We start from the raw sequence: 19,107 nt of genomic DNA, 5'->3' as shown, positions 1-19,107 counted from the left end.
ATTTTGTTGCATCTTAAACGTTGGCTCACAAATCTCATGGATACAATTATTGTATTAAATTGGTCGTGAAAAAGTAAGCGTGTGATATAACAACTGTGACGAATGGCTGTCCTTAATAGACTCGAAGTGCCTCCTTTCAATTTTTAAGATCGCTGTATTTGCCATACAGTAATAGAATGCTGTATCTGCAGTAGCAAGCATTTAGCCTTGAATGTCAAAATTTAAATTATTACTAACATTTATTAAATTGCTAGTAACAAGTAACCTGCATTTTTAAGATTTTATAAATATTGGCAAGTGTTACTAATATTTCAGTAAGTGCTATCATTATCGCTACAATTTAAAATTCGTTTTCCTCAATTTCACATTTCTTGCTCATATGCCATTGTTCTATATATATTGTACGAAAGTGTAACGGTCAATCCCCGACCCTCAGCTTGTATTTCTTTTAAAAATTGTTTGAGACTTGTTTCTACTTCACACGCATTAAATTAAATTGCATAATATTCTTCTTCAAGTATCACAAGTATTGTAAAAGATATGTAATCGCTTGCAATATGCTGTATCATAGTCACTGCTATATGTATCTCATGAACGTAAAACTTAGAAAACAAAGGAAATAATACCAGCTTTTATATTTTACTGTTTAAGAACCTTCTAGTCATCGTATAAATTATCTAATTGACTTGTATAAAACAGAAAGTCGTATATTGGGAGTAGGAAAATTATCTAAAGGTATAACTTGTGTACAATTCTCTTAATTAAACGAAATAGATTCCAATGCGTTCAAATTGTTTGAACCATAAATTAGCTCAACTTGTCTAGCACGAAAGCGGCGCGTAGGAAGGACGACTGTTTTTATGATCCATACACGTATCGAATTTTCTTGTAAATATTTTCTAAATGTTTTTTAATGACAATGGGATTGTACGTCGTTATTTACTCATTTATTTATTTAGTCATTTTTTATTTAATATTTGATTTAAGTATAGCTAGAACAAAAAAGAACAAACATTATTTTATAGTTACTAACAGCAAGAGTGCTGGAATGCTATTAATGCTGTTAATACAATTCAAAATCATCTTACGACGTTTGTATAAAATATAATAATAAAATATAGAATAAGAGCTATATCGACTGATAACGTATCGATGGAGGATCATATTTAGTTTAGATTGGATGGCGCTAGCAGAAAGCGCGCGCAAACGGCGCAAGCGAAGCAGCAAGCGTGTAGTATATATGTAGGAAAGAGAAAGGGAATGAAAGAGAGGGAAAGCGGGGGAGAGAGAGATGGGGTTATAATACAGTGTATGTATGTACATTCATACTTGTGTATGTGCAGCACTCGATAGTTGTATGAGAGTTGTACTGTGAATTTGTGTATGTGAAGATTTAAAGCATCTAAAGAGCAATATGATTAGTGATAAAGTAAATCAAAGAATCACTTTACACTTGGTTACGCTATATCAGACATTATTTAGTTGAGAGCAGTTGTGAAAGTTGAATGGTTGAAGTTGAGGTTGAGAGCATACATGCAACGATACAACTGTATGAGAGAGTCAAAGTTCAGTTTAGAGAGCTGAGACTTGAGAGATTCAGAATTATCGTCACTCATCAGTGCTCAGTCAGTCGTCTCAGTCACTCTATCTCTGTGATACGACTGCGGCAGTCTGCGGCTGTTGGGAAAGGGTGCTTAATTTTCTTCCCCCAGTGAACGTAACTTCCTTTTTACCGGGGACTTGTGTAAGCGTTGTGAGAATACTGTGAAAAAATCAAAGTTTTTTGACAAACAATCATTACACGTTGAGTAAAAAATAAACGGAACGAGAAGGTTGACCCGACAGCCGCAACATAGATATTTTCTTAATCCACTCATCATAGTATTCTTAGTTGACTTACTGATAAACCAAACTCGCCAGTATTCTTATTAAGAATCAACAGAAGATCACAGGGTCATTAAATGCGTCAGTATGGAAAATCAAACTATGGACCAATTTTGCGGTTCCAAATTTTGGGTAAGTTTTTTACTGTCATCTTCGTGTTTAATCTTGCGTCCTTTTCATTCTCAAAACTCTATTGTTCCATCATACTTTCTCGTTTTTATTATATCCTGATAAATCATAAAAGAATCCTGTATACTTTTATCATAGTGCAATTTTTTGGTACTTCTATTAAGATAGCAAGATTATATATTTTACAGAGATCTTGATCTTGGATGACTGGACATTTATCAATATTCTTTTATTATAATCTCTGATTTCACATGAATATAAACTAAGTGTATATATTTTTAGGATACTGATTTAATATGGAACACGGATGATCCAGATCTAACTGAATGTTTCCAAAAAACCATATTAATATGGGTCCCATGCATTTTTTTATGGACCTTTTCTGCAATGGAGGCTTATTATCTATTAAATAGCAAAAGAAAAAACATACCATGTACATGGTTATTTGTTTCTAAACAAGTTCTTACAATAGGATTAATTATTCTCTCTTGCATTGACATAGGAAAAGCAATTCATACAAATACTTATGAGATTGTCTACCGTGTAGATTATTATACACCATTTATAAAGATTATTAGTTTTGTAAGTATGCAGAATGTACTAAACTTATGTAGGTCTAATATAATTGTTTTGGTTATATAGTGTTTCCTTACGATAATTTTATTTTCAGGCTTTAGCTGCAACTTTATTAATCTACAATAAGAAGTATGGTATGAGAACTTCTGGATTATTGTTTTTATTTTGGTTTTTTCTAGTGATATGTGGCGTTGTACAATATAGAAGTTTAATTAGAGCTTCGTGGAACGGAGTAAGCTGAAGACCATGAGATTTGTTGTTATTAATATTATTAAAGAAACTCATTTATTTAGTCAAAATTCTGTTTTAGGCACCATCAAATTATTCATTTATCTCCTATATGGTTTATTATCCAGTAGTAGTGATATTGTTTCTATTGAACTTTTTTGTGGATGCGGAACCAAAATTTTCTGAATATCCCCCGGTAATAATAAATATAAAATATAAATGTAGAAATTTAGTAGTCCATGGGACTATTGATTAATACTCCTTTTGATTTGTAGGTTGAAAGACCTTGTCCCGAACAAGCTGCATCTTATCCATCTAGAATTTTATTTACATGGTTTGATTCTTTAGCATGGAAAGGATTCAGAAAGCCTTTAGAGTCATCAGATCTATGGTCTATGAATCCAGAAGATACTGCTACTGAAATTGTGCCAAAGTTTGATAAATACTGGAATAAAAATGTAAAAAAAGGAGAAACGTAAGTCTAATTTTTTAGCAGGACAAATATTTAGTTCTTTATATAATTTTTAGAAGTAGAAGTTTAAAATTGTATGTAACCAGATATTTAATCTTTTTTGCTAACAAGGCTGCTTTGGACTTACATTAGGTGAGAGTGGGGGGTACCAGGCTTCTCCTCCACAAGTTTTAAATAAAATAATTTTTATACAATATAACTAATAAGTACAATATTTTCAGCATTCAAAATGCAAAAGCATCATTCAGAAAAGCATCTGGTCAAGTGGATTTTAATAATGGACGTAAAAAGAAAGAAACTTCAATATTGCCACCATTGTGTAAAGCTTTTGGTCCAACATTCTTATTTGGCTGTGTACTTAAAGCAGTTCAAGATATTTTAACTTTTGTAAGCCCACAAATATTAAAGTAGGCATCATTTCATCAATTTAATTTAAATCATTTACTTAATAAACACAGTAAGAGTGAGGCTAAAAAGATTTTTCATTGTTTTCAGACTGCTTATCAGCTTTGTTGAGGGAGATGAACCAATGTGGAAAGGCTATTTTTATACAATTTTGTTATTACTTACTGCAACTTTGCAAACTCTAATTTTGTCTCAATATTTTCAACGTATGCTCTTAGTAGGGTTACGTATAAGAACAGCACTCATAGCTGCTATTTATCGAAAAGCGTTAAGAATGTCAAATACCGCTAGGAAAGAATCTACAGTCGGTGAAATAGTGAATTTAATGTCAGTTGATGCTCAAAGATTTATGGATTTAACGGCTTATATTAACATGATTTGGTCAGCTCCATTACAAATAGCTTTAGCGCTTTATTTCTTATGGGAAATACTTGGCCCTGCTGTACTTGCTGGAGTAGCTGTAATGATAATTCTTATTCCTGTAAATGCATTGATAGCAAACAAAGTGAAAACTCTACAAATTCGTCAAATGAAGAGTAAAGATGAAAGAGTAAAATTAATGAATGAAGTACTTAATGGTATTAAAGTGCTTAAACTTTATGCATGGGAACCATCTTTTGAACAACAAATTCTAAAAATTAGAAAAAAAGAAATTCAAGTTTTGAAAGAAGCTGCGTACTTAAATGCAGGAACTAGTTTTATATGGTCTTGTGCTCCATTTTTGGTAAATCACTTCTTTAAATGAAAAGAATGAATGATCTTTCAATCTTTAATCTTGATTCTTCTTTATTTAGGTATCCTTAGTTTCATTTGCCACATATATTCTTATCGATGATGCAAATGTTCTGAACAGTACAACAGCTTTTGTGTCTCTCAGTCTATTCAATATTTTACGATTTCCCCTATCCATGCTGCCAATGATGATAGGGAATATTGTTCAAGCATATGTTTCTGTCAAACGTATTAATAAGTTTATGAATGCTGAAGACCTGGACCCAAATAATGTGCAGCATGATCCATCTGAAGGTACGACGTAGTCATTTTTTTCACTTTAAGTCTGACTATTTCTAATAATTATTTTAATTGTATTTATAGCATATCCTTTGGTGATAGAAAATGGCAATTTTACATGGGATCCGGAAATTGAAAAGCCTACACTACGAAATATTCATTTACAAGTTGAGCAAGGTCAACTGGTAGCAGTGGTAGGTACTGTAGGATCTGGAAAAAGCTCGATGATATCTGCCCTTCTTGGAGAAATGGAAAAATTGAGTGGAAGAGTTAATACAAAAGTGAGTTTGAGTTGAATCGTCAATTGCATAATTGTAGTTCGCTTAATTAGGTGCTTATAATAAATTTTATATTGTAGGGTTCCATCGCGTATGTATCTCAACAAGCTTGGATACAAAATGCAACTCTGCAAGACAATGTATTATTTGGCAAACCGATGAATAAAAGTTTATACAACCGCGTCATCGAAGCCTGTGCTCTTAGTCCAGACTTGAAAATGCTACCAGCTGGTGATCAAACAGAAATTGGAGAAAAGGGAATAAATTTATCAGGTGGACAGAAACAGAGAGTAGCACTGGCCAGAGCTGTTTATAATGACTCTGACGTTTACTTTTTGGATGATCCTCTAAGCGCCGTTGACTCTCACGTTGGAAAGCATATTTTTGACAATGTCATCGGCTCCACTGGTCTATTAAAGAAGAAAACCAAAATTCTTGTTACTCATGGTATAACATATCTACCAGAGGTCGACAACATTATCGTTTTGAAAGACGGCGAGATAACGGAAAATGGAACGTATAAACAATTGTTGGAAAAACGCGGTGCATTCGCTGAATTCCTCGTGCAACATCTCCAAGAAGGTACTTATCAATTCCAGTTAAATTCGTATCATATAAGTCTCTATTCATTGTTAATAAACAGTTATATTCTTTCATGGGAATAAGTTGGAAATCGTAAGTTAGAGAAAAAGTAATTAAAATTCATTCGCCTATTTTGTAAATTTGAAAGTTTTGCAACCAATCTTTTTGCATTAAACGGCGTATATATAAGTGATATGGGGTACCTGCTTTGCATATTTTGTTTTGTTTGAATGCAGAAGAAAATTAGATTAGATCTTTTTTTTGTTACTTATAATTTCTATAATTGGTTTGAAGTAAGTGTAATAATATAAATCTTCGCAAAGAAGAAAGTTGAAAGTACTTATATGTTGACAAATATCAAATGCTACACATACTAGTTTGTGCTTGTATCATAAATTGTCGTTTAGATAATTGATAATTATTGGAGATATTTATCGACAAGCGATATGATAAGAAGTAAATTTTCTTATTAACACACTAACCATACTGACAATCTTTTATACACGTTTGTATACATTTGAAACCGGTTATCTGCCTTGTGAATGACAGCTATAGTGTTAAATAAATATTTTTATTAGTAGCTATGAAATGGGAAAAATATAAGTAATAAATAAGGTACTCACACAAGCATTTTGTGATCCAAATGAAAATATTTTAATGGTATACAGGGTGTAACGAAACGACCGCCTTTTCTCGTAACTGGAGGTTCGGGGTGACAAACTGAATGCACGTGTAAAATTTCGTTCGAATCGTTCAAGAGGTTTAAAAGTTATTTCTATTTAAAAATCACCCTTTTTCAGTCCTTTTCGAACGACTTTAACTGCATAATGGAAAGTGGAGAAAGTGAAAAACAATTGATGAGCACCCAGCTAGAATGTTAAAATTATCGATCGCGTGCGGTAATACTTTTGCTATTTAATTCTTTAATCTGGCTATTAGATTAATTTTAAAAATAACAAAATCCTTTATATTACAATTCCAATTCAATTCAGTACAAGCATCATTGACTGATTTGATGGAAAGAGCGAGTTGACGCAATGTAAAGGAAAGTATCAAAAGCTAAGATATCGCGCGAGCGCAATGATAACTTAATAGACAATGCATGAGGGCATTCTCTTTCTACTAACGAAGCTAAAGGGAATGATTCAAAATCAATACATTGATGAAGGAGAAAACTAAACTCACCCATTAAATGTTCTGCAAGTTCCTTTAAATCGAAGTTTTTGAAAAAGCTTCATACTGGCTCCTCGATGATTTCCAGAAAGCACACTATCATTGATTTTGCATTTAAACACTTGTGAATTTAAACAAATTAGGTATTAACCTACGTTTCTTCAAAACACTGGAGAATTTGACACTTTTGAACTGTTTGAAGTAGGGTGATTAAGAGTGGTCGAAACGAATTATTGATTATTCTATCTCTCTGTGTCTCTCTTTTCAGCCTACTTCAAACAGTTCAAAAAGTGTCAAATTAACCGGTGTTTTGAAGAAACGTAGGTTAACACCTAATTTGCTTAAATTCGCGAGTTCTTAAATGCAAAATCAATGAAAGTGTGCATTCTGGAAATCATCGAGGAGCCAGTTTGAAGCTTTTTCAAAAACTTCGGTGTAAAGGAACTTGGAGAACAATAATGGGTAAGTTTAATTTTTTCTATCATCAATGAATTGATTTTAAATAATTCTTTTTACCTTCGTTTGTAGAAAGAAAATGCCTTGATGTGTTTCCTATTAAATTATCAGTGCAGTCGCGTGACATCTTAGCTTTTGATACTTTCCTTTTCATTCTATCTTCTCCCTCTTTCCATCAATTCAGTCAATGATACTTGTATTGAATTGATTTGGAATTGTAATGAAAAGGATTTTGCTATTTTTAAAATTAATCTAATAGCCAAATTAATGAAATAAATAGCAAATGTATTATCGCGCGCGATCGATAATTTTTACATTCTAGTGGGGTGTTCGTCAATTGTTATTTCACTTTCTCCACTTTATTATGCACAGTTAAAGTCGTTCGAAAAGGACCGAAAAAGGGTGAGTTTTAAATGGAAATAACTTTTAAACCCCTTGAACGATTCGAACAAAATTTTACACGTGCATTTGGATGGTCACCCCGAACCTCCAGTTACGAGAAAAGGCGGTCGTTTCGTTACACCCTGTATATTTAAATATTATATTTCTTGAAATGTTAATAAGTATATAATTGAATTAAAATTAACATAACAAATCGCATTTTATATTGCTTCTTAATAGCAATTATAGCTGCGTACGGTATATCATGAAGTAGTTGAAGTAACTTAATACCTTTATGACTTTTCTACACTTTCGCGTTTCCCTTGCTAAATAAATTTGCAGTCGCTACATTTTATTATACTTAAAGTAGGATTGCACTCGTTATGTTTAGATATAGAAAACGTAGAAAAAGAATAACATACCTATTGTTTTATTTTTATGAGTTCTCAATTTGGAATAGCTACAACAAACAAAATATTGCACGGTTTAAAAATGTTATGTAAATGTTGATAGAAAAAAGCTAAAAATATCTAATTTGTACTACTTGTATATGCTCTTCTATATTACTTCCAACTAGTTTATTTATACAATCCTGTTTCTTGATAAATACTTGAAATAATGTTTTTATTACGCGTTATCGAAATAATCGTAATAAATAATTTAATTCAAATCTGGTGATTCAAAACAGTGCATGCTGATGAAGACTCGGACGGAGACCTCACTGAAATCAAGCAGCAACTAGAATCAACAATAGGTGCGGATGAATTACAGCAAAAATTAACACGAGGAAGATCGAGAATATCAGAGTCGCAGAGCGATTCTGGCTCTACAGCAGATAAAAAGTCTATCAATGGATCTCTTAAAAGGTAAAATATTTCTTGTTTTATATAAAATGTATATAATTATATTTTCATTACTAAAATAAAAAATTTCAGACAATATTCAACGGATAGCCAACAATCGGAAAATTTTGTACGCAGCAATAGTATCAAAGAGAAAGAGCAGATACAATCGAAAATAGGAGAAAAATTAATAGAAGTAGAGAAAGCAGAAACCGGAAGTGTAAGTTAAAAAATAGAGTATTATCTATTTATGCTTATAACTGCAGGATTCAACAAATTAAGAATTTCCTCCGTTCATTTTGATAAGGTAAAATGGCGAGTGTATTCACACTACTTCAGATCTATAGGATGGTTTTTGTCGATTTCAACCATTGTCATAAATGGAATTTACCAGTCATTCAGTATAGGTTCCAACGTGTGGCTTAGTGTTTGGTCTAATGATAATACAACAGTCGTAAACGGTACCGCAGATGCAGCTAAGCGTGATATGTATCTTGGAGTATACGGCGCGCTTGGCCTTGGACAAGGTATGAATTCAAAGTTTGTTTTTATTAACTATAAGTAATCTCATGGCATCGATGCATAGTTAGGCTATATACTTGTTTATTGTTTTTTTTTATTTTATTTTTTTTTTCGATGAATAATATTTTTAAGGCGAAAGCTTACTATAATCGAGATTTTACAAACTGTGCAGGTCTGTTGAAAATTACAAGATTATATGTATATACATGTACAGATTGATGGCCAATTATAAAAATGATCAAAACTTTTTTTAAAAGATCATATCTCTTTTTATTGTTGGGGTATTTACATTTTTGCACAGAATCAAATTTGAACTAGGAATAGTATAATATACATTTTCGAAGGCGTTTGCATTTCATTCATAAACAAATTTAACGACAGCTTTGCCATACATTAACCATAGTTAAAACCATTTGTTATATTTACTAAAAAAAAATTTAACTCAAACATTTTAAATAGAGTTGGAGGGAGTGTAGTTTGCTGTGTCGATTATAATAACAATGAAGCATTTATAAATTATACTATGTACTACACTGTAACAATAATTATGCTTTATTGTAAACTTTTTCAAGCACCATGAATATTAGTTAGCACATTAAAAAACAATAATAATCATGATTTTATTTCATCTGATTCGCATGATCGTTTTTTTTTATATCGTTATCTGACATATTTAATCTTTTCAGTTTAGGATTAGAATTTATCTTGTTACATGGTTATATTTTAGCATGGAGTAGCTAAATATTTTTTACCATATTTAGTACCTACATATATAGTAGAAAGGGGATAGCACACCTATTTAAAAATCAGATAAAATATTTACATTATTTTTATTACAACAACAAAAACTATGAAATTTTAAAAACAAAATAAAGTTTATGCTGCTATAAAAAATAATCCTTATACAGAAGAAATTACAAAAATATCTGGTTAGAAGTTTGCATGAAAAGAATGTGTCGTTAATGTTGTGATAAACGTTAGCTATGTTGTAGATAGTCAGTGATCGACGTGTATAAATTCGTAATTTTCTTTTAAACAACGTTTACTAATTCTTTGTGCTGAATTTACCGCGAATATACAGAGTGTCATCTGAATAACGGCCAGAAAATTATTAAGGGACGCCATACCATAGTTGGATAATCTCTTTCGTATTATCCAGTTTACGTATTTGTATAAAGGTTAATCAATCTCATATTTTATAACTATTCTTCGGCAATAAAGAAAATATGCATTTGTTTTTGGTAGCCCAAAGAAATGTCGAACAGATATATGAAAATGATAATAGAGCTTTTTGGTTTAATCCAATCTCACACGTACATGATTCCAGGATTAGTCTTTGTTTAAATGACACATTGTATATTATAAATAAAACTTTTAATTTTTTTATATTAATTTTGTTGAAGCTATTTAATCAGCAGTGCTTTGATTTAAAGATAAAAGTAAAGTGAGAAAAAACGTGTATTACGCGCAGAGTGTGTTTTATTTATGCTATAGAAGCCGTTTTCCGTTATTACTGCAAGTAAGCTGCAAGTACTAAATTTCTATAAGTTGTGTTACTTAAATATAGACTCTCGGCACTTGCAGCTTACTTGCAGTAATAACGGAACACGTCCAGAGTATATGTATTTCACATATTTGCTAAATGAATTAAATGGTTACATCAAGTTTAAACTGGATTTCAGCAATTTTTGTGATGCTATCACAACTGGCATTGGTTGTCGGTTGTATTCGGAGCAGCAAATTGATGCATTCACAATTATTATTTACCACACTGCGATCACCTGTCGGATTCTTTGACACCACGCCATCAGGCAGACTATTAAATCGTTTTGGGAAGGACATTGACATTGTAGACAACGTTTTACCACCGAACATTAGAGCCTGGTTATTTTGCCTAGCATCGGTATGTGAGATTTAGAATTAATCTCACTACTAGTAGATGAATTAATTCGTTAACCTTACACCTGTGTTGCTTAATGAACCATGTAACGAATATCGTGGTCCACCAATGGGTACTCCAAGTATGGAATGCATTTAACTTTAAAGGACAAAGGGTCCACATTAGATTTCATCTACTTCATTTATTTAATCAAGGAATCATGAGATGCCTGCCCTGCAATTTCTTAATAGACTACGAAAATTAGAAGAGCTATATATCAACTGCTTGCCAGCTTTTAGCACAATATCAAGAATATTCCAATAAAATGTCTATTGATAGATTATCGGGCAGAAATTTTAGTGCATCACTAACATTTTACAATTGGCATGGACAGTAGATATCATAATTGATTATAATAGCACATATTAATATGGTCACCAAAAGAGTTACATTTGTAATTTTAAGTCATGTAGTATTGCAATACTTGTCCATTCTTCTTAACAAGCAGTGAGATGTTATGCGATCAAGATCTAAAAATAAGAGTTTAGACTATAATATCACTTCAGACACACGTGCGTATTAAAAACAACCCACCAACCCTTAATTTCAATAAATCGAGCAATTTGTAACTACTATATTAATTTTCCAGTTTTAATTAAAAGGAGATAAGTTATTTTGGGACAAAACATGGCCATTTTGATTTAAAATATATGTGCTCTCTTTAATTTGTAGTAATATCAGAATTAGATTAATATAAGTTTTATAAATATCTATAATCTTTGTTTTTAAAAGTAAAGGGCAATCTTTAAGTTTAAGGTAGTCTAAAAGAAAGTAGTTTTAATTTTTGAAACATTGTAGGCCTAACCGTTATTGGAATATGGTTCATATTGACAAAAGGCATGATTAGAAGTTCTGTGCGACTTTTTCAAATTACTTTGAAGAATATTCTTCGTAATCCTATGTCATTTTTCGACACAACTCCGACTGGTCGAATTCTTAGTCGATTTGGCAAAGACACTGATGTTATCGATAATGTTCTACCACAGATTCTACAATTGTGGATATCTTCTTTGCGTTCGGTATGAATTTGAGTAATTTCTGCTTTTAAATGGCATAAATTGTGTAACAACAAAATCCAATGATACTCCTGACTTAAAATTTTTATATATCTTTAAAAAAAAAGAAAAATTCTTATTACCCATAATAATGTCATAAATTTGGAAAATTCTTGCAAATTTTTGTTTTTGAGCTTTAAAGTAGTTGTATTTTTCTATTGTTGGATAAAAGTTGCTATTTAACCTTACTATTGTTCAATGTCATTTAATTATTTTTTGTACTGCTTGTTTCAACTCAAACTGTAGCAATACCTCGGATCTTTCGAGGTAGGCTCAGATTGACTCTCGTTCAAGGTAGAAGTGCTTTGCATTGCCTTGCATTACATCTGCCACTAATTACAGAATAAGTTGTCATATCTGTTTTATTTATGCTTGGTGGAATTTTCGTGAGTTATAGTTAAATTTGCGTTGTGTCTGAAGCCTTAAATTACAAAGATTGTTGAGTAAAAAAGCAATAAAAGTGTTTGCTAGATAAGGTAATGGACACAATTATACAAAACATTCATGTAATAAGGTAGTATGTACTAATGCTTGAAGTGCCTATTTAAATATGCTTGCCTGCATATTGTTTTCCTCTGTCTTTCTTCTCTCTGAACACCTTCTGTAAATAGACCACTCGCTTATGAACATCATGTACTTGACATTCATGATTGGCATGCCACAGCAAACTTCACCCTCTTGTCTAACATAAAAAAGGCAACTGCTCCACGTAAGGCTGACAATATTCATGAGTCATAATCCATGAACATCCAATACAAGCACAATGAATGTCACATGAATATTTTTAATGGCAGTTAAAAGCTTTACTTGGAGCAGCTTCCAGACCGGTGAGAAGGCTTTATTGGAAAATTACACGATAGAAAATTTATGAAAGCATCGATGGACGTGGGAAGAGAAAGAACGAAAAAATGTTGTGCTTAGGCTTTTGCTGAGTTTTGTAAAAGAATGAGACAATGAAAGGCGTCTGTATCTGGTGTTGTTGTAGCGGTTACGAGTTTTTTATGCGATCTGGTACCTCAGCTGGGTTGTTGGCTGGCTGCTCGCCAGATGCATATAGTGATGCTGAGGGCTATGATGCGTGCCCCGTTGACCTTCTTTGATACGACCCCAACCGGTCGTATTATCGCCAGGTTTGCTAAAGACGTCGACGTACTGGATACATCTCTTCCTCAGCAAATTTCCGATAGCATCTATTGCCTGTTCGAGGTAATTTCTTACCAAGAAAACCAACTTAATCAGCCTGACCTGGTTATAATAATTTCGGTCTTGCTACATAGACCTATGCAGGCTACAACTTTTCATTCAATTATATCAAAATGTAACAGTCATATCAAAATACGAACACCAACTTTATACTATTCTTGCTCTACTCCATTTTCAATATATTTGTGCAATTTAACTTTCTTTTGGAGGCGATGTTCGTGCTTTGAAATGGAGGAATTTATTTTATGTAAATATACCTTCCTGTGTAATATACAGGGTGAGACATTTGAGGCACCCTAGAGCATACACATAACCGTGCGTGTATCTTCGTTACTATAAGAAATCAGTTCTTGTTATAGGACTTTATAGAAATTATTTTTTATTTCTATTCAGAAAAGTCTTATACAAAAAATGATATTTCTTACACCTACGAGTCTAAAGGAATTTTTACGTTCTGGCTTTAGGGAATATTAATTGCCTCGCTCTGTATAATATTCGCGTTCCTATAATAAAAACGTGGATTTGAGATTCAATATAGTTGCATGAATCATGATGGATGATGAGACATGCTTGCTACTGATAATAATGAAAACTTTTAACCGTATAATTTACTCGTATTTGATCCGTTTAAATCAAATCCCGTCATTCTAAGATAAAATAATGTCGGACGGAGATATTGCTACTGTGCCGAGCAATCCAGCTTATACTGATAACAAATGACGTTGCAAAGGTGTAATGTATAATTGTGTCCGAATTCGTTGTAAACTTTACATCATTCATTTATATATATTTATAGACTTTAGTAGTGAAATTAATTTAAAAAGTGTCCTTGTGCAATAACACGTGTCCAGTATTATCAAAGTAGGATAAAATGATCGTACATGGTACATGTTGGTGGGCCTAGGAAAAATTCGGATTGGTCATTTGGGTTTTGTTCCGGGCTATAGGTGTATTCGTTAAAGGATTAACATGGGTGCGCTTTTTACTCAAATGCATGCATACTAACTGTAAATCTGTACAAATTGTGTTTACTCAATTGATTCTATATACTAACTTTGAAATACTCATACATAAATTACTGTTATATGATTAACACTATAGTTACTTGGCTTCCTTGCACTTTTTTGCCATAAATTTATTTATACACTAATCAACTAATTGTTTAGATTAGCAAACAAAATGAAATATTATCTACTTAAAGCATCCAATCATTTGTTTTGCAGGTCATAGCTACTTTGGTAGTTATTAGTTTCAGTACACCTGTGTTTATCGTGGTCATTATACCCATAGGAGTACTTTATTATTTCATACAACGTTTTTACGTTGCTTCTTCGAGACAGCTGAAACGTTTAGAGTCCGTTTCGAGGTCTCCTATTTATTCACATTTTAGTGAATCTGTCACTGGTAAGCTGAATATTGTAATAGACGTTAATTTTACTATTATTATTTACAACGAATTTTTTACTGTAATTAATTTTCTTATAATTTAATAACAGGTGCTCAAACGATACGTGCTTACAACGTGCAGGAGAGGTTTATATTAGAATCTGAAAACAAAGTGGATCTGAACCAAGTTTGTTATTATCCTAGCTTAATAGCAAATAGGTTTGTTCAATTATTTTATTTCATGTGATATTTAAATAGTAGATTTGATAATTGAATATTTTTCATTTAGATGGCTGGCAATACGACTAGAGATGATTGGGAATTTGATCATCTTCTTTGCTGCTCTTTTTGCTGTATTAGGAAGGGACACAATGAGGTCAGGCATTGTAGGATTATCTGTCAGTTATGCCTTACAGGTAAGTTATTTTTTTATTGCATTTAAAACGGTATTATATAGATCTTAGTCAAATTAATTTCGATATTTATTATTTTTAATTACATGTAGATTACTCAAACGCTTAATTGGTTGGTACGAATGACTTCTGACGTCGAAACAAATATCGTAGCTGTGGAGAGAATAAAGGAATATGGGGAGACGCCTCAAGAAGCACCTTGGGAAATAGCTAATACAACGCCACCGAAAGAATGGCCCCTTCAAGGTCAAGTGAGTTTCAAAGAGTTTAAAGTTCGTTACAGGGAAGGGCTTGATCTCGTTCTGCGTGGAATAACTTTTACCGTAAATGGCGGTGAGAAAGTTGGAATAGTCGGCAGAACTGGTGCTGGGAAATCCTCATTAACATTGGCACTGTTCAGAATCATCGAAGCAGCCGATGGAAAGATCTTCATCGACGATATCGATATCTCGAAATTAGGCCTTCATGCCTTGAGAACGAAATTAACTATTATTCCTCAGGATCCTGTTTTATTTTCTGGCACTCTGAGGATGAATTTGGATCCGTTCGATCATCATACGGATGAAGAAGTATGGAGAGCTCTGGAGCATGCTCACCTTAAGATTTTCGTCAAGAGTATGTACAATATCGATCGTTACACTGAAATCATAAAATTCCATTTCTTAAATTAAATAAGTATTATGCAATTCACATTTTAGGTTTACCTAATGGTCTTTTATACGAAGTATCGGAGGGAGGAGACAACTTAAGTGTAGGCCAGAGGCAGCTAATTTGCTTAGCAAGAGCATTACTGCGAAAAACTAAAGTACTTATATTGGACGAAGCCACTGCAGCGGTCGATCTCGAAACCGACGACTTAATACAAAGAACAATCAGAGAAGAATTTAAAGATTGCACGGTTCTTACCATAGCTCACAGACTTAATACTATCTTAGATTCAGACAGGTGTGTATTGATATAATAAATATTTTTTGGATTCCCGCAATAGCTTCGATTCCTATTTAAATATAATTAATCATTTTCAGGGTTATTGTACTTGATAAGGGACTTATTAAGGAATACGAATCACCGGAGACGTTACTTCGCAATACATCTACTGCCTTCTATAGTATGGCTAAAGATGCAGGACTAGTAGCTTAAATATAAATGCATATCAAACAAATTTTATATGCTATGGGTCTGGCAAAGCAATGATCAGGGAAATTCTAAGAAAAATAATTATTGAACATAATAGTAATACTTATTTAATTTATAAATATAGTATATTTAGTGTGCTTTGCATACGCATTAATTAGATCAAGGAAAAATTCTTTATAAATATAAAAAATAACATGATTGTTCCTTATTAATTATCGATTGTATTCATTACGAAAAATTTATTTCAAAGTTTAAACAGCACAGATATCTGCAATTTGAAACAACTGCCATTTTTAGCGACGTGTTATGTGCTTAGTAAGATCAATTTTTTAGAGAAGATGCATATGTAACCTTTGTTTCTGTTTGAGTTATGTCAAGTACGTCAATTATTATTTCTGCCATTTAGTATTATTTATTATTCTTTGTATCTCTTAATTTCATGAATCTTTGAAACTTCTAATGTAGATAGACGTGTAACGAATAGACAATTAGGAAAAAGTATTTCATATTTATGCTCTTGGAAGAATAAGATGTTTGTTACTTGATGTATTTTTATGCAATAAGTCATTCTTGAATATTTATTAAGTTTAACAGTACTTTTGTAAACTGATTAATATTATATGCCGCTTGCTTAGCCACCTCGACGGGGAAGACTATACACGGTATAGGTAAAATTCAATATTTAGATGAGCCAAAAGTTTGATGCCAATTTTTTCAACACTCAACCACTTTACATCACATAAATTAATTTTTCATTCATAGATATTCATTGTTCTTTACTTAGTATTTTGGACGGCCGTAAGTAAACCTAACATAAATTTAAAATGTGCACCAGTGAAAGTTGCACTTACAAATGCATCGGTAAGGAAGATGTATAAACAATTTTCCATTATATTGATACATAAATGTAATAATGCAGTATATGCACACAGTCACACAAATACACATTAAATTTTAAATCTTTAATAACTGATACAAAATAATTCATCTCATACTCTATTTAATAAAAATATGTTATTTAAATTTTCTGATCACACAATTATTAGCAAATTATATTAGCAATGAAACAAAAGCAATAATTTATAAAGCATTAAAAATGAATTTTATTGTTTTTACAAGAGCGTATGCATAAATTTCTCTTCTTAGAGAGCTCTTGTATAGTGTACAGTGTTAACAGAAATTAGAATTGTGCTATTCCTCGCTAACAACAGCAGCTTCCATTATAAGAATTCCTTCCCCGAATTCTAAGCACTGACTGTGATGATGAAATTATATATATTCTCTCCGAATATTTTTAATCGATACATTTCTTTTAATAATATATGCTTGCCTGCGGTTAATATACCGAATTATAAAAATAAACAATAAAACAAATTACAGAAACAAAAGGGATGACATTCGCAAGAAACGTTCAATTTTACCACTATAAAAGCGAGTGGGTTTTTTTTAACAAAATTTTCATATATATATGTAAATATATACACTGAAATGTATGTATGGCATATAGTGAGAATTTCACGCTGCATATGTACGTCGGAAAATACGTGAAAAGGAAAAAGTGCCTTTTTATAGGAATGATAAATTAATGTTGTAATCATCGGTTCTAGAATTCAATGAAATTGTCAGTAACTCCTTTTGTTCTAAACTTGCTAAGTAGGATACAAGTTACTATAATATATCATATTATATTAAATAATATTGTATTAATGTTACAATCATTATTATATAATTTCATTTATAATATTAAATTACTATACAATACAACAATGTTACTTATTAATTATAGCGAACTTAAAAAACTAAACATACTTTCGTTAAAAAATGTATCATGCCATGTGCTTATTGTACGTTATTAGGAAACAAGGATTATTGAAAGAAAAATTATTTATCATATTTTTTGTTGCATGAAAGAATTCGCGTTTTTTTACTGTAGATTTACTTCTTCATACTTACCTGGAATGAAAGATACTATTGTAATGTGGAACAGATTGAAGAAAGGTATAACGCTCTTTAAAGTAAATAATATTTAGATGAATTTATTCATAAATCAGTATCTGCATTCAAGTTTTAATTCCTTAAGGGTCTCTTTCGTCTGATTGGTGAAACAGCCATTCAGTAAAACTTTATTTGTATGCAGTTTCGAATTGTTTCTGTGGAAAATTGTGCATACATTTGCCGAAATAATAAAATGGGATATTTTTCATTGGTTACTATTATAACGTTTTATATATACGGAGGCTATACCCCATAGCACATTTATTCTAAAAGAATTTAAAATGAATTCATTTGATCGAAAATGATATCATTATTGAATCTTGTGGGAAATGTGCTGTTAAGGTATCTTAAAATTGCTGTAAGATTATTAAAGTAATCTTAAGAGCAGTTTATGTTAATAATCTTATACTCACTCCATAAACTTCTCTACTTGTAGTTGAACTTGAATGTAATACAATTTTGTCAAAATTTTATAGACAATTTTTATTCTTTAAAAGTTTTATTTATTTTTTCAAGTCACTTTTAGGACTTCTCCACAGCTTTCGTATTTGTATTCACTAAACACAATTTTTCAAGATATTTTGTGTTTAATAGTGATAGGTACTGTCCAATATTTTCTAAATTTATATTCTTTTTATCTCTTTCGCTATTATATACAGACTTTTATTGCAATTATTCGGAAATGCTAAAAATTTAAATCATAAAGTATAAAGTCATAAGACTGTTCAGTACTAATATAAATATATAAATTTAACAAATGCATCTACAATTTAGAAACTTGCCCTAATATGGCATCAATTGAGTAGAATTACAGTTTTTCGCAATTTAATTAAAATTAATTGTAGATAAGAAATAGGTTTTTTCTTTAAACGGATATAATTAAAGCAATTTATTATTATTACAATTATGGTTTAATAATATTCAATGCTCAATAGCATTAATTTGCACGTTATCAATCATCTTAAGAATATTTTATATTTATTAAACCATGAGAAAAGATGGATACATGCATACTGATGAATGTAATTCAGAATTAACAA

At 31.5% G+C, this 19,107-nt stretch overlaps 1 protein-coding gene across 5 annotated transcripts; it reads left to right on the top strand.

Moving 5' to 3' along the window:
- Window positions 1-1,386: 1,386 nt before the first annotated feature.
- On the top strand, window positions 1,387-18,964 carry MRP (Multidrug-Resistance like Protein 1). Of its 5 annotated transcripts, none has more exons than XM_066743275.1 (21): window positions 1,387-2,016; window positions 2,296-2,595; window positions 2,684-2,821; window positions 2,900-3,013; window positions 3,093-3,292; window positions 3,401-3,421; window positions 3,511-3,696; window positions 3,785-4,418; window positions 4,489-4,720; window positions 4,790-4,986; window positions 5,064-5,565; window positions 8,264-8,441; window positions 8,511-8,637; window positions 8,725-8,944; window positions 12,919-13,139; window positions 14,360-14,540; window positions 14,633-14,741; window positions 14,812-14,938; window positions 15,028-15,550; window positions 15,634-15,880; window positions 15,961-18,964. In XM_066743275.1, the coding sequence occupies exons 1-21, from the start codon at window positions 1,972-1,974 to the stop codon at window positions 16,073-16,075; spliced, it is 4,617 nt and encodes a 1,538-aa protein (XP_066599372.1). In that variant the 5' UTR covers window positions 1,387-1,971; the 3' UTR covers window positions 16,076-18,964. The 5 variants fall into 5 exon arrangements, with proteins under 5 accessions (XP_066599372.1, XP_066599374.1, XP_066599371.1 ...); XM_066743277.1 differs by lacking the exon at window positions 12,919-13,139 and adding an exon at window positions 11,677-11,897; XM_066743274.1 differs by lacking the exon at window positions 12,919-13,139 and adding an exon at window positions 10,622-10,842.
- The last annotated feature ends 143 nt before the right edge of the window (window positions 18,965-19,107 follow it).

The sequence above is a fragment of the Prorops nasuta genome, unplaced genomic scaffold (genome assembly GCF_024137725.1).
Source record: "Prorops nasuta isolate Cenicafe-Biocafe unplaced genomic scaffold, Cenicafe_Pnas_1.2 PNAS00033, whole genome shotgun sequence".
Taxonomy (NCBI): domain Eukaryota; kingdom Metazoa; phylum Arthropoda; class Insecta; order Hymenoptera; family Bethylidae; genus Prorops; species Prorops nasuta.
Note: the sequence above shows the minus strand (reverse complement) of the source record. Positions and strands in the feature narration are given on the sequence as shown.